Source organism: Arvicanthis niloticus, chromosome 20 (assembly GCF_011762505.2).
Source record: "Arvicanthis niloticus isolate mArvNil1 chromosome 20, mArvNil1.pat.X, whole genome shotgun sequence".
Classification (NCBI taxonomy): domain Eukaryota; kingdom Metazoa; phylum Chordata; class Mammalia; order Rodentia; family Muridae; genus Arvicanthis; species Arvicanthis niloticus.
This window is the reverse complement of record NC_047677.1, coordinates 46446596-46459323: the sequence shown is the minus strand read 5'-3', so window position 1 is coordinate 46459323 and position 12728 is coordinate 46446596. Positions and strand designations below refer to the sequence as shown.

The 12728-nt window shown below is 46.3% G+C and overlaps 1 protein-coding gene across 9 annotated transcripts in view; it reads right to left on the bottom strand.

Annotated features, from left to right (window-relative positions):
- Slc26a8 (solute carrier family 26 member 8) overlaps positions 1 to 12728 on the bottom strand; it is a 52357-nt gene that overhangs the window by 17493 nt on the left and 22136 nt on the right. For 6 of the 9 annotated variants that reach the window (XM_076917242.1, XM_076917235.1, XM_076917240.1 and 3 more), the window contains 5 exons: positions 10964 to 11128; positions 9069 to 9218; positions 6761 to 6843; positions 1457 to 1604; positions 410 to 523 (listed from right to left, as the gene is read on the bottom strand). In XM_076917242.1, the coding sequence (XP_076773357.1) occupies positions 410 to 523; positions 1457 to 1604; positions 6761 to 6843; positions 9069 to 9218; positions 10964 to 11128 (660 nt within the window). Of the gene's footprint in view, positions 1 to 409; positions 524 to 1456; positions 1605 to 6760; positions 6844 to 9068; positions 9219 to 10963; positions 11129 to 12728 lie in introns of those variants that run through there. The other 3 variants (XM_076917238.1, XM_076917239.1, XM_076917243.1) reach the window with 2 other exon arrangements.

Below are 12728 nucleotides of genomic sequence, written 5' to 3'. Positions count from 1 at the left end.
CCCATGCCTGGTACCTGAGGAGCCCAGAACTGGAGTTACAGATGGTTGTGAGCTACCAGAGAAGGGCACAAGAAATCAAACCCAAGTCCTCTGTAAGAGCAGCTAGGACTCTCAACCACTGGGTTGTCTCCCCAGCCCCACAATAGGGCTGGAGACAAGTGCTGGGGTTACAGGATGTGCTACCCAACACCCCCGCCCAGTAACGTTTAAAGACAGACATCGGAGCAGAAATTAAGGCAAGCACAGGATCCAAACTCTCCCCAGAGGCCCCTGACTAACTACAACATCACAACACGATCAACCCAGATGCAGCCCTTCTACAGACAGCCATGCCAACAGCCATGTGGACAGGCGTGCATCTGTCTCCTTATGTGGACACGCTAGGGGGGATGGTTCCTTCTCAACACACCTGCTGTCTTCCTCCAGACTTGTCTTGGATAACAGTCCTGGCCATACTGCCCGTAAACACACAACATTTGAAAAAGGAGCTGACCACGTTGCAAAGGCCGATGGCTATTAAATCCTGCAAAGAAACAGCAGAGCCTTTGAGCCCACGTTTTATGAGGAATCTGATTTTGAAGAAGTTCACTGTTTTTTGAGGCGGCATTAGGGTCCTTGCAGCCTTCCTATAGCACTCGGCTGACAGAGCCTCGAGGGGCCCTCAGGGCGGCCAGTCTCTCGTTTCCTGGATTAAATTGCATCTCTGCCCTCGCTTCTGAGAAGGACCATGCCTTCTGAAAGTAGTAAAACTGACTCTTGCCTTATTCCTCTTTCTCATGACCCCTTGGACTTAGACTTACAGAGGGAGCTCAGAGCTGGCCTTCTCCCTGTCTACAGTAACCTAAATGTCTGGCTAGGACACTGCTTGCTTCTGTGTCCTTCTTGAGTTCTAGAGAAAGGACCAGTTTCAGAGTAATTAGAGTTTTTTTTTTTTTTTTCTAAAAAAATAAATACAAAAGCCAAAAGGCAAGGCATTATGTTACTGACAGGTACAAGCAGCCTGGTTTGTATGTGCTATTTCATGTCACCTGTGTCCCAGCATCCATCTGGCTTCTAAGGCCATAGGGAAGGAAGACAGAAACTCTGCTAGGTCAGCAGCACCATGCCCTATATTATCATCTGCTAACATCATTGTTTGAGACAGGGTCTCATGTATCCCAGGCTGGCCTTTAACTCCTGAGCCTGCCTCTACTTCCTGAGTTTTGGGGTAACAAACATGTGTCACCCCACCTGGTTAATTCCATCACCTCTCTGCACCACATCCATTCTAGGAGAACAGTACTTATATGGATTCAAGAAGGTTTAAAGTTATACATCCTTCACTTCTCAGAAACCTTATGTGGTTACAGTACAAATTATGGTCCAACAAACTGGTTAAAGAGGAATGGACCCTGCGTGCTGGCGGGAGGCTCGGTCAGAGAACCATCCTATCAGATAACAGGACACACGGGCTCACCTGGTTGGAGTTGATTCTGTAGTTATGCAAGTTTGCAATCTTCTTGCCCAGAGAGACGAGCAGGAAGGAGCTCACTAAAGCTAAAGACATGGCTTGTAAAACAATTCTGCTAAGAACACCCAACTCTGGAGTCTCAGGGAACACGAAGCTGGAACAGAAGAGTGGAATTACTACTGGGTGGTAGGCAGTCCCTTACTGCTCCTCTCCCTCTATCCTCATGCCAAGCAGACCTCATGGTTCCTCCCCAACCTTTTTTTTTCCTCCTTCTTAACAAATAAAGGACAAACAGCAATGGAGGCAGCAGCTTGTCAAAACAGCCAACAAACCAAGGCAAGTGACAAAGGCCATCAAAACAACATCCTCTGTGGGTCTCCAGTCCTTGTTCCCACCATACAGTTGAGAGCAAGTACCAGGTGTGAACAAAGGAAACCTGCTTCTGCTCCTGAGGACATTCCGGGGGGTGTGTGCTGCAGGCCGCCCTTATACCTAGGATGCTTCAGAGCTGAAAGGCTCACAAGTCCTCTATTCACATTGTTTAGGACAGGGTCTCCCCAGTGCCCTTCACTCGGGCACATACAAATTCCACACACACCTTCTCCCTTACAGGTTTTGTTTGTTTGCTTTTTTGCTTTTTACTTTTTGAATCAGAATCTCAGGTAGCCCAGGCTGACCTGGAGTTCCTGGTTCCCTGTCTAAACCTCCCCAGGGCTGGTGTTAAAACTCTGCACCATCACGCCTGGCCCATTGAACTGTGCACTTTAAAGAATGAATTTTATGGTATGTTAACAAGATAATAAAAGAGTGTTACAAATAACTTTATACTGATATATTTGATAATTCCAAATCAATGGATAAATGCTTTGAATGACTCAAACTAACAAAGTGTTCCCCAGGAGAGAGAGAACCCACAGCACACAATGGTCACAGTGTGATGGCGGTGAGGGCAGTGATGACTGTCAACTTAAACTATCTGGGGTCACCGGGGAGATGAGCCTCTGGGCACCCATGAAGGTGGGCAGCCTTGCCCACTGTGGTGCTGCTGCTCTGTCGTGGGGACCCAGGACTGTAAGTGCAGAGGGCAAGCTAAGCACATCATGCCCTCCTCAGCCCTGCCTCCTGACAGAGAACGCTGAGCCCACTACTTCAAGCATGAGAGGCTGTATGCTTCCAGTGTAAGCTGCAGTAAACTCCCCTATAACTTGCATTTGTCAGAAGGTATTTTATCACAAGAAAGGGCAGGGATAATAGAAGTTTTGTTTAATAACATACAAGCTGAGTATGAACATTTGCCTGTACTAAACCTAGAACATGGGAGGTAGAGACAGGAGGATCAGGGGGTCAATGACAGGCATAAAGCTTTGGCCACCTAAGATCACATCTCAGAATCAATCTAAAAAGAGAGCACAGTAAAAACAGAGTCATAGTTAGGAACCTGCCCACGGTGGACCCTTCAGGCCGATAGAAGTTCACTGGTGGATTCAAGTAAACAAGGAAGAGATCAGGCCTGTTTTACAGAGAATTACAGAAACTGCAGTCATTATGAGGAAAAGACCACCCCAGGCCAAGGTTGCTCATAAATGTAATGGAAGAGATCTGATCAACGTATAAAATGATAATTGTGCCGTAACTGCATAGGCTTCCTCTCAGGACTTGAGAGGCTTAACCTTCAAATGTCACGAATCATAGGAGGAGACAAAAAAGGAAAAGAAATCCTGATGGTTTGGGAAGACACTTATATAAGTATACCTTATATGTAAGATATCTTATATATATCTTCATGCTAACACAATCCTTTAAGGCTATTTTAGGAGCATGGATATGCTCCATCTTTCACTTCTGTGGATAGCTTTATAAGTCTTGAGAAATGTCTTCTAGATCTTTTACAGACTGTTTGCTATGTGCAGTTCCTATGTTTTGAATCTCATTCCACTTCCTCATCAACCATGTGTGCCTGTGTGTGTTTTTTTGTGTGTGTATGTGTGTGTAGTGTATACAAGTGTATATGTGTGAGTGTGTATATGTATGTGTAGTATGTGTGTGTTGTGTGTATGTGGTATGGTTATGTTTGTATGTAATGTGTGTATCTATGTGTGCAAGTATGTATGTTTATGTATATGTATGCATTGTACATACATGTATATGTGTATCTGTCTTTATTGTATGTATGTATATGTGTCTGTGTATATCTGTGTGCATTTGTCATGTATGTGTGTGTCCAGAATGCTTGTTTTCATTAGCTTTTACCATTTAATCAAACAGACAAATACATATGACTCCATGTTTGGACTCCATTCTAGAAAACAATAGAAAGATCCACAGTGAGGCCAGCTGTGCGCTTACACACTTAGGAGCGCTGTTTCTGTGAAGCCAGCTGTGCGCTTACACACTTAGGAATGCTGTTTCTGTGATAGACTTTTTTGTAGAGCAAACAATAGCTTATCTGATTAAATTTTATTTAATTAAAACTTCCTCTTAGGGGCTGGAGAGATGGCTCAGCAGTGAAGAGCACTGGCTGCTCTTGCAGAGGACTTGAGTTCAATTCCCAGCACCCACATGGTGGCTCACAACCATCTGTAATGGGATCCGATGCCCTCTTCTAGTGTATCTGAAGACAGCAACAGTGCACTCACACACATAAAGAAATAAAACCTTCCTTTCAGTTCATGCTTAAAGCCCACTTATCCTTTTTTGTTCATTTATGAAGTCAGATAAGAATGTGACTATTCCAATGAGATATATAATAAATATAGTTTATTATCCAAGCTCAACACTATAAGCCACTGCATATATATAATAAATATAGTTTATTATGTCACTGCATATATATAATAAATAGTTTATTATCCAATCTCAACGCTATAAGCTGCTGCTTTCCTTCCTGCTACTGTTGGTGTCATTCAATGCTTATCAGCAAATTAGGATTAAAAAGAAGAGAGAATCTGGGTGTGGTAGGGCGCAGCGAGAAAAGCCCACATTTGGGATGTGCATGGTGGAGGATCAGAACTTCAAACCTGGTCTGGACTGCCTGTATCACAAAAGTGAACAAAAACAAAAACAAAACAGAGACCTTGGCCGGGAACTACAGGCATAGCAGGAGTCAGGTTACAGGGTCCAGTTCTACCAGTTTCTGGTACCATGGATAAATACAAAAGGGCTGAAATAAAGAACATTCAAAGCAATGTTTAAATCAGATTTTTGAATGCTTCTTCTCTGTATGTACCCTTGAATCTTACAGTGAAAGCCAAGCTGAAGAACACAGACCAGGCTGAGAGAGGCCTCACTGACTGACGCTCTCCCCCAAGCTTGAGTGTGATTCCTGGGACTCCCAGGGTAGAAGGAGAGAACAACTCCCACAGTTGCCCTCTGACCTCCTCATGCATGCTGTGGCAGAAACCTGCCCAATTCTCCCAAAATGTAAAAACAAAACAAAAAGAAATGTTTTTAAAAATGCGAGTTAGCCTGGCAGTGGTGGTGTACGCCTTTAATGCCTGTACTCGGGAGCCGGAGGCAGTGGATCTCTGTGAGTCTGAGGCCAGCTTGGTCTACAGAGTGAGTTCTAGTACAGCCAGGACTACACAGAGAAACAAACCCTGATTTTAAAAAACAAAAGAATGAAAGAAAGAAAGGAAGGAAGGAAGGAAGAAGGAAAGGAAAAGAAACTTCATCCACATTGCTACCTGACTTTCCCTTGTACCCTGGCCCCCCAACACACACATTATTGTATAGAGATGGTATCTGATCATGTCTCTGTTATTGAATAGGATGCCAAATGCGTTTGGCCATCACTGCATTTCACAGGAGACTGTTGGGATATGGGCCTGGTTCAACATGATCGTATCAAACAGCCCACCTGTTGTTATCCTGGAGCTCAGCCAATGTCCCCAATTCTTTGGGATCCCCCTGTGTGCAATGTGGAGTCATAAGCAGTGTTCTTCAGAAGTCTGCCTGTGAGTCAAGACGCTGCCATCTAGTCCTTTCTAATCAAAGTCGAAAATGGCAACTGTCCGACGGCAGCAAGAGTCATTAGATGAAACCAAATGCAGAGGAATCGTGAGTCCCTCAGAGCTGCCAGTTTTTCAGAGATAACCTCCCCAATTAAGAAGAAAAAGTTGTTCAATGGCACAGTGCTTGTTTAACCTGTATGAGGCCCTAGCTTCAACCCCAGAACAGTGTAGAGAAGAAGCGAAGGAGGGAGAGAAATGGGGGAGCAGCTGAAACCCACAATCAAGTGGGTTTGCAGTTCTCTTCTGAACGTGGAGTCCTGTGTTTCCTCTCAGGGGCACTAGAAAACAATCTCTCATCCCATCTTGTAGTTGTTTAATTTGGTGTGTGTGTGTGTGTGTGTGTGTGTGTGTGTGTGTCTCATTCAGCCCAGGCTAGCCTTTGTGACTGATGTGTAGCCAAGGCTAGTCTTTTAACTCCTAATCTTCTTGGCTTCGCCCCCAAATGCTGGGATTACACGTGGGCACTACATGCCTGGCTTTCTTGTTCTGTCTGCTCTTAAAAGTGAGACCCACAATGCCTACAGAAAAAAGAATCAAGTGTCTTTGGTGTTCTGAGTACCCAGCAGATATCCGGACAAGCTGACAGGCTCATGTGAGGAAAGTGGCAGAGGGTGAGTGAAGGAGAGACAAGGAGCTGTGGTGGTCCCTGCTTGTTCACAAACCTCTGGGTTCTACACTTGGTCTTTTCCAAAAGGCTGAGAACTGGACCTGTGTGCTGAATGAACTCAGCAGTGGCAAACACTCCTAGAAAAGACTGTGAGCCAGGCTGTGTGTGGCAAAGCTGAGAGGGAACCTGAGAGAACACCAACCGGTCATGCAGGCATGTGCCTGTCACCCCAGCATGTGGGAGGCTGAGCCAGGAGATTGTGAGGTTGAGCTACCTACAGCAAGACCCTGTTACAAAAATAAAGGAAAGCAATCTTGAGAAGTGGAATGATGCCCAGTGGTGGCACACACCTTTAATCCCACCATTTGGGAGGCAGAGGCAGGGGGATCTCAGAGTTCAAGGCCAGCCTGGTCTACAGAGTGAGTCCCAGGACAGTTAGAACTGCACAAAGAAACCCTGTCTCAAAAAAACAAAAACCAGCCGGGCGGTGGTGGCCCACGCCTTTAATCCCAGCACTTGGGAGGCAGAGGCAGGCAGATTTCTGAGTTCGAGGCTAGCCTGGTCTACAGAGTGAGTTCCAGAACAGCAAGGGCTACACAGAGACTGTCTCGAAAAACTAAAACAAAACAAAACAAACAAACAAACAAAAACAAACCCAAAAGCAACAAAGAAGAAAAGTGGAAAATGGCTGACCTGTAAGGAATCATGTTAATCAGCATCTTGCTGTTCTCTGTAGCCATGGTTATCTTGCTCGTAAGTAGGCTGAAGCCAAGAATCTGCCAGGAGTTGAGAGGAAAGGTGTGTGATTAATACAGGGTGAGGGCTCAGAGGGTCTTCATGAGGGAGTGAAATGCGGCCGTCCTGACCAGAGGGCCCTCTGTGCTGACTCTTCAAGCTCCTTTGACACTGGAACCAACAGCACAGCCACCATGGTCTCTGATACATGGATGGGGACAGAGAGATGCTGTCACTTTCCAGGAGCCCACATGCCGGCCAGTCAGAGCTCCAGGTTGAGTGAGAGTCTCTGTCTCAAAAGAACAAGGAGACAAAGAGGAGGGCAGGGCTGGGGAGAAGCTCAGGGTTGAAGAGCACCATGTGTGACTGCTGCTTCAGGGGACCCAATATCCTCTTCTGACCTCTGAAGGCACCTATGTTCACATGGGCATGCCCCCGACATACCCACACATGCAGTGGATTTTTACAAATCTTTTAAAAATCAAAAGAAAAGTTGAGGTAGAGAGCAACAGAGTGCCTGACGTCAGCCTCTGGTCTCTAACTTACATGTGTGCACACAGCCATGCTGTACACAATGCATGTGTAAAAAGGAAACGTTTGGGTAGAGATCATTGGCACAGCCCAGTGACTACATTTAATGATAGCTTACTGCGGCCTTGGAAACTGGGACAGCAATAGATCTTAAATGTTCACAATGAAAAGATGGTCACTGGCCATGAGGCTATGTGCCCATCAGATGGTCATGGGCTATGTGCCTGTTGGCTGATCAGAGGCTTCGTATCTGTAATCCCAGAACTTGTGGGTAGGTTGAGAGTTAGAGGCCAGCTTGAGCTGTCTAGTGAGACCCCATTTCAAAACTAAACCAAACAAAGGAACAAAAAGATATTCCTGTGTGGTAAGAGATGTAGCTTAACTGAATATAACTATGACATGCCGAACATCTCCTTGTGCAAGCAAATGTGTAACATCCCCGTTGCCAAGTTTACTTGAGCAAACCCCAAATTTTTACAAAACAAAGACGTCTGACTGACTTAGCAGGTCACCGCATTTGCCTGCCGACCTGGATCTGATCCCTGGACCTACAGGGAAAGCAGAGGCCAGCTCTGCCACATTGTTCTCTGACTTTCATGTGTGTGCTGTAGAACTTAGAAGCTTGTCTGTGGCATACACATATGGATAATAAGTCAAATTTAAAAATAAATAAAAACAAAAGCATTTCATAGTCAGGAGTGATAGCACATAGCTGAAACTCCAGTGCTTGAGAAGCAGAGGGAGGAGGATTGTCACAAATTTGAGGACAGTCTGGACTACATAGTGAGACTATCTTAAAATATCAGTGAGAGAGAGAGTGAGAGAGAGAGAGAGACAGAGATAGACAGAGACACAAACACAGAGAATTTTACAAAATAGTAAATATTTAAAACCTTTTTCAGGGAACTGGAGAGCGGGCTCAGTGGGTAAGAGCATTGCTGATCTTGCAGAGGACCTGGGTTCAATTCCCAGCACCCACATGGCAGCTCACAACCATCTGTAACTCCATTTCTCTTTTTCTGATTCCTCAGGCACTAGGCATGCATGTGGTGCCTTACAAACATGCAATAAAACACCCATGCACATAAAATTAAAATAAATAACTCTTAAACAAAACAAAACAAAACAAAAATGTTCTATCAGCTTTGATCTGATTCAATGTTTCCTTACAGTTCTAGTTTAAGAAGTTTATGTTGTCGGAGGTGGTAGCGCACGCCTTTAATCCCAGCACTTGGGAGGCAGAGGCAGGTGGATTTTTGAGTTCGAGGCCAGCCTGGTCTACAGAGTGAGTTCCAGGACAGCCAGGGCTACACAGAGAAACCCTGTCTTGAAAAACCAAAAAAAAAAAAAAAAAAAAAAAAAAAAAAAAAAAAAAATATATATATATATATATATATATATATATATGAAGTTAAGAAGTTTATGTTATCCTTATTTATATGTTTGTGTGCATGCCATATGTGTGGAGGAGTGTCCATAGAGCCAGGAAAAGGCATCTGATTCCTGAGCTGGAGCCGGGTTATGCACCTCTGAGGTAGACCCTCGGAAATGAATGAGATCCTCTGGAAGTGGCAAGTGCATCCCCCAAGACAGAGTCCCTGGCTGTCGGGGGGGGGGGGGGAGGGGGGGGGGAGCTGTAGCCCAGGCAGACCTCACCCCCCAAGTGCTGGGACTAAGGGCACAGGGAGCACTCTTCCCTGTCTCCCCGCCCTCCCTCTTGGACAGTCCCACCTACCAGCAGCAGCTCCATGGGGAACTCAATGGGGTAGCGGTTGAAGGAGATGCGGATGCATTTGTTGATTCTCAGAGCCACCACAGCAGTGAGGAAGAGCAGGATGCTGGTCGAGTTGGCTCTGGGGAGAGCTATGCAGTAGTTAATTATGTTCTGGAAGAGAAGACATTGCAGAGGCTTCCTTAGGGATGTCACAGCTGCCAAAATCTCAACAGGACATTCTTCTCAGATTAAAGAGCAGAGAAGAGCTTCTGGGCCAACTGCAGCCTAACCGGGTTCCACTGGAACACGGAGGGCAGGTGTAAGGCTGAGTGGTGGTGTTGGTTTTTCTCCATATTAGGGATCTAACCTAGAGTCTCACTCATGTCAGGCAAGTGCTCTTCCACTGAATGACATCCCCAGCCCTTTTCTAAATTTTTTTTCTTTTGAATCAAGCTTTCATTAAGTTGCCCAGGCTGTGTCTGTAATCTCCACTCCTCTACTTGGGCTGCCTCATCTGGTCTCAGTGAGGATGTGCCTAGCCCTGCAGAGACTTGATACAAAAGAGAAGGGAATGGGGGAGACTATGTGAGGTGGGGCTGGGAGGAGGGGGGGCAATGATCAGGAAGATAGGTAAACAAGCAAACAAACAAACAAACAAATAAATAAATAAATGGAAAAAAGTTGCTCAGGCTGGCCCTGAATTCATCTTGTAGCCCAAACAGGCTTTGAACTGGAAATCTTCCTGCTTTAGCCTTCAAAGTGGGTTAAGATTACATGCTTGAGTCACCACACTTGGTTTAATATGTTTTGTTTTTTAAATTGGAGAGTAGATACAAAAAAAGGCAGTAATGTTAGATAAGGAGAGAATATACCCTATATGTTTCATTGTAAGAGAAAGAATCTACGAATTGGTTATGGGGGTTGGAGGTTGAAACAGGGTCTCCTATATAGTCCTGGCTAGCCTGGAACTCACTGTCTAAAACAGGCTGGCTTCAAAATTCCAGATCCCCTGCCTCTGTCTCCTGAGTGTAAGTGTTGGTGTCAATCTGTCCACTCTTATTTTCAGACCATGCGTGTCCTGAGTGTAAGTGTTGGTGTCAGTCTGTCCACTCTTATTTTCAGACCATGCGTGTCCTGAGTGTAAGTGTTGGTGTCAATCTGTCCACTCTTATTTTCAGGTCATGCGTGTCCTTTAGCTGAACTTCTGCTTCCTTTCTGCATGCAGGCGCCATGTACATCCTCTGTGCGTTTAGGATACAAGTCTGCTATGTAGCCTGTGATAGGAAGAACTATGAAATCGTAACTTTATAACCACATTGAATTTAGTATGTGTGTGTGTTTACACAATTTTGGGGAGTCCATTCCCTCCTAGCAGGCAGGGTACAGGGATGGGGCCTAGGTCAACAACACACATGCTGGCAGGCAACTTTCCCAGCTCAGCATGGCACTGCCCTCTTGCTAAGTTTTTGTTTTGCTTTATTTATTTATTTATTTATTTATTTATTTATTCATTCATTTATTCATTTATTTTTGGTTTTTCCAAACAGGGTTTCTCTGTGTAGCCCTGGCTGTCCTGGAACTCACTCTGTAGACCAGGCTGGCCTCTAACTCAGAAATCCACCTGCCTCTGCCTCCTGAGTAGTGGGATTAAAGGTGTGCACACTGCTGCCCTGCTCCATGGCCAAATTTTAATGTAAACCATCTAGTTTAAAAGGCTAAAGTTAAGTGGTTATTGTGTCTGTGCACATGCTCTAAGTGGCTTCTGCAGTTGACCAAGAGCCTAAATTTATAGGAGATGGAGGTCCCCCTGAGCCCTCTTGTGCTCTGGGACAGGGAGAAATGTGTCTGCTTGGGCCCACTGTTCTTTGTAGGCCAGAGAAGTGTGTGAACTCTGGGGGCGGCTTGAGGTTACTCACGTAGATGAAGGAGATGGGACCAGCATGGAAACTGATCATAATCCCAAAGATGCATGTCATCTGGGCCAGGATGACGTGCAGCGCCACGGCTGCTAGGTAGGCGCTGGTTGCAGCCTCTGGAAGGTATGTGGCCACGAAGCCCATGCCCAACATACCCATTGACAGCTGTGGGGGGTTGGGAAGAAAAGAAAAAACAAAGAGAGGCGGGGCATTATGGCAGCTTTACGTCAGCTTGACACAGGCTCCAGACATTTGAGCGAAGGGAGCCTCAGTTAAGAAAATGACTCCATAGGATCAGGTTGCAGGCAAGTCTGTGGGGGCATTTTCTTAATTAATGATTGATAAAGGAGGGCCCAGGTCACTGTGGGCTGTGCCGTCCCTTGGATGGATGGTGGTGTTGAGTTCTATAAGAAAGCAGGCTGAGCAAGCTATGAGAAGCGAGCCAGTAAGCAGCACCTCTCCATGGCCTCTGCACAGCTCCTGTCCCTAGGTTCCTGCCCTGTGTGAGTTCCTGCCTTCACTTTCATGATGAACTGCCGTATGGAACTGGGAGTGAAATCAACCCTCTCCTTCCATAGTTCCATCTGTCTTGGTGTTTCATCACAGCAACAGAAACCCGAGGTCAGCAATCATACCAACTGGGCTCTCCAGGGACCCTAGAGCCTCTGCTCAAAGATTCCCAAGCAGCAGATCAGGGGCACCGTGGAGAACTCCCCAAGCTCTCTTTCCCCAGTGAACTGGGTTCCTTGGGTATTGAGTCAGAAGCTCCCAACATGCACCATCCCACACTCTTTCTTTCTCTTCTGAAATACCGGCAGCTGTCAGGTGCTTCACTCTCTGCCCTCTAGATGGGCAGAGAGGAAGCAGGGACAGAAGACGGAAAGGGATAAGTAAGGCCTTGGGTTGGAGCCTTTCTCATCTCTGTGAGAAATGCAATTTTTCACAGTGGAAAAGACAACATGGAGAAACTAAGGTGCAGACCATGGTGTGATGGTGCACACCTGCAGCTCCAGCAAGCGGGAGGACCAGGAGTTCAAGGTCATCTCTGATTACATAGTAGGCTTAAGAGTAGCCCAGGCTATGTAAGACCCTGTCCCATAACAAGCAAATATGCAAACAAATGCCACATCAATCTTCAATGTGGCAGGCAGAGGCAGGCAGAGGCAGGCAGAGGCAGGCAGAGGCAGGCAGAGGCAGGCAGAGGCAGGCAGAGGCAGGCAGAGGCAGGCAGATCTCTGTGCGTTCAGGGCCAGCTTGTTCTACGTATGGAGTTCCAGGACACAGACCTCGTGATTCTGTGGCACTTGAAGTCTTTGGCCCTACCACTGAGTTATCTTTCCAGTCCAAGTCTCCCTTTCTGTACTTCACATTTTTTAAAAGGCACTTTTTTGTTTATGTATGTGTATCTGTGTGTGTATGTGCCCAAGCATACCCCGGGTTGAGGAAGCCAGAAGGAGGTGTCAGAGCCCTGGAACTGGAGTCACAGCTGGCTGTGAGCTGCCTGCCCTGGGTGCGGAACCCGACTCTCAGTCTCTGCAGGAGCAGCAGCACTCTGACCTGCTAAGCGCTTCTTCTACACTTGCAGTTTTGAGGCAGGGTCTTGTTAGGTTCTCGGCTTGCCTTTGAACTCACTCTGTAGTCAAGTAGGCCTTGGGCTGTGCACCATGTATGTGCCTAGTGCCTGCTGTGGGCAGAAGTGGGCAGAAGTGGGCAGAAATGGGCTTCAGATCCCCTAGGGTTAGAGATACCCATGGCTGGGGGCCGC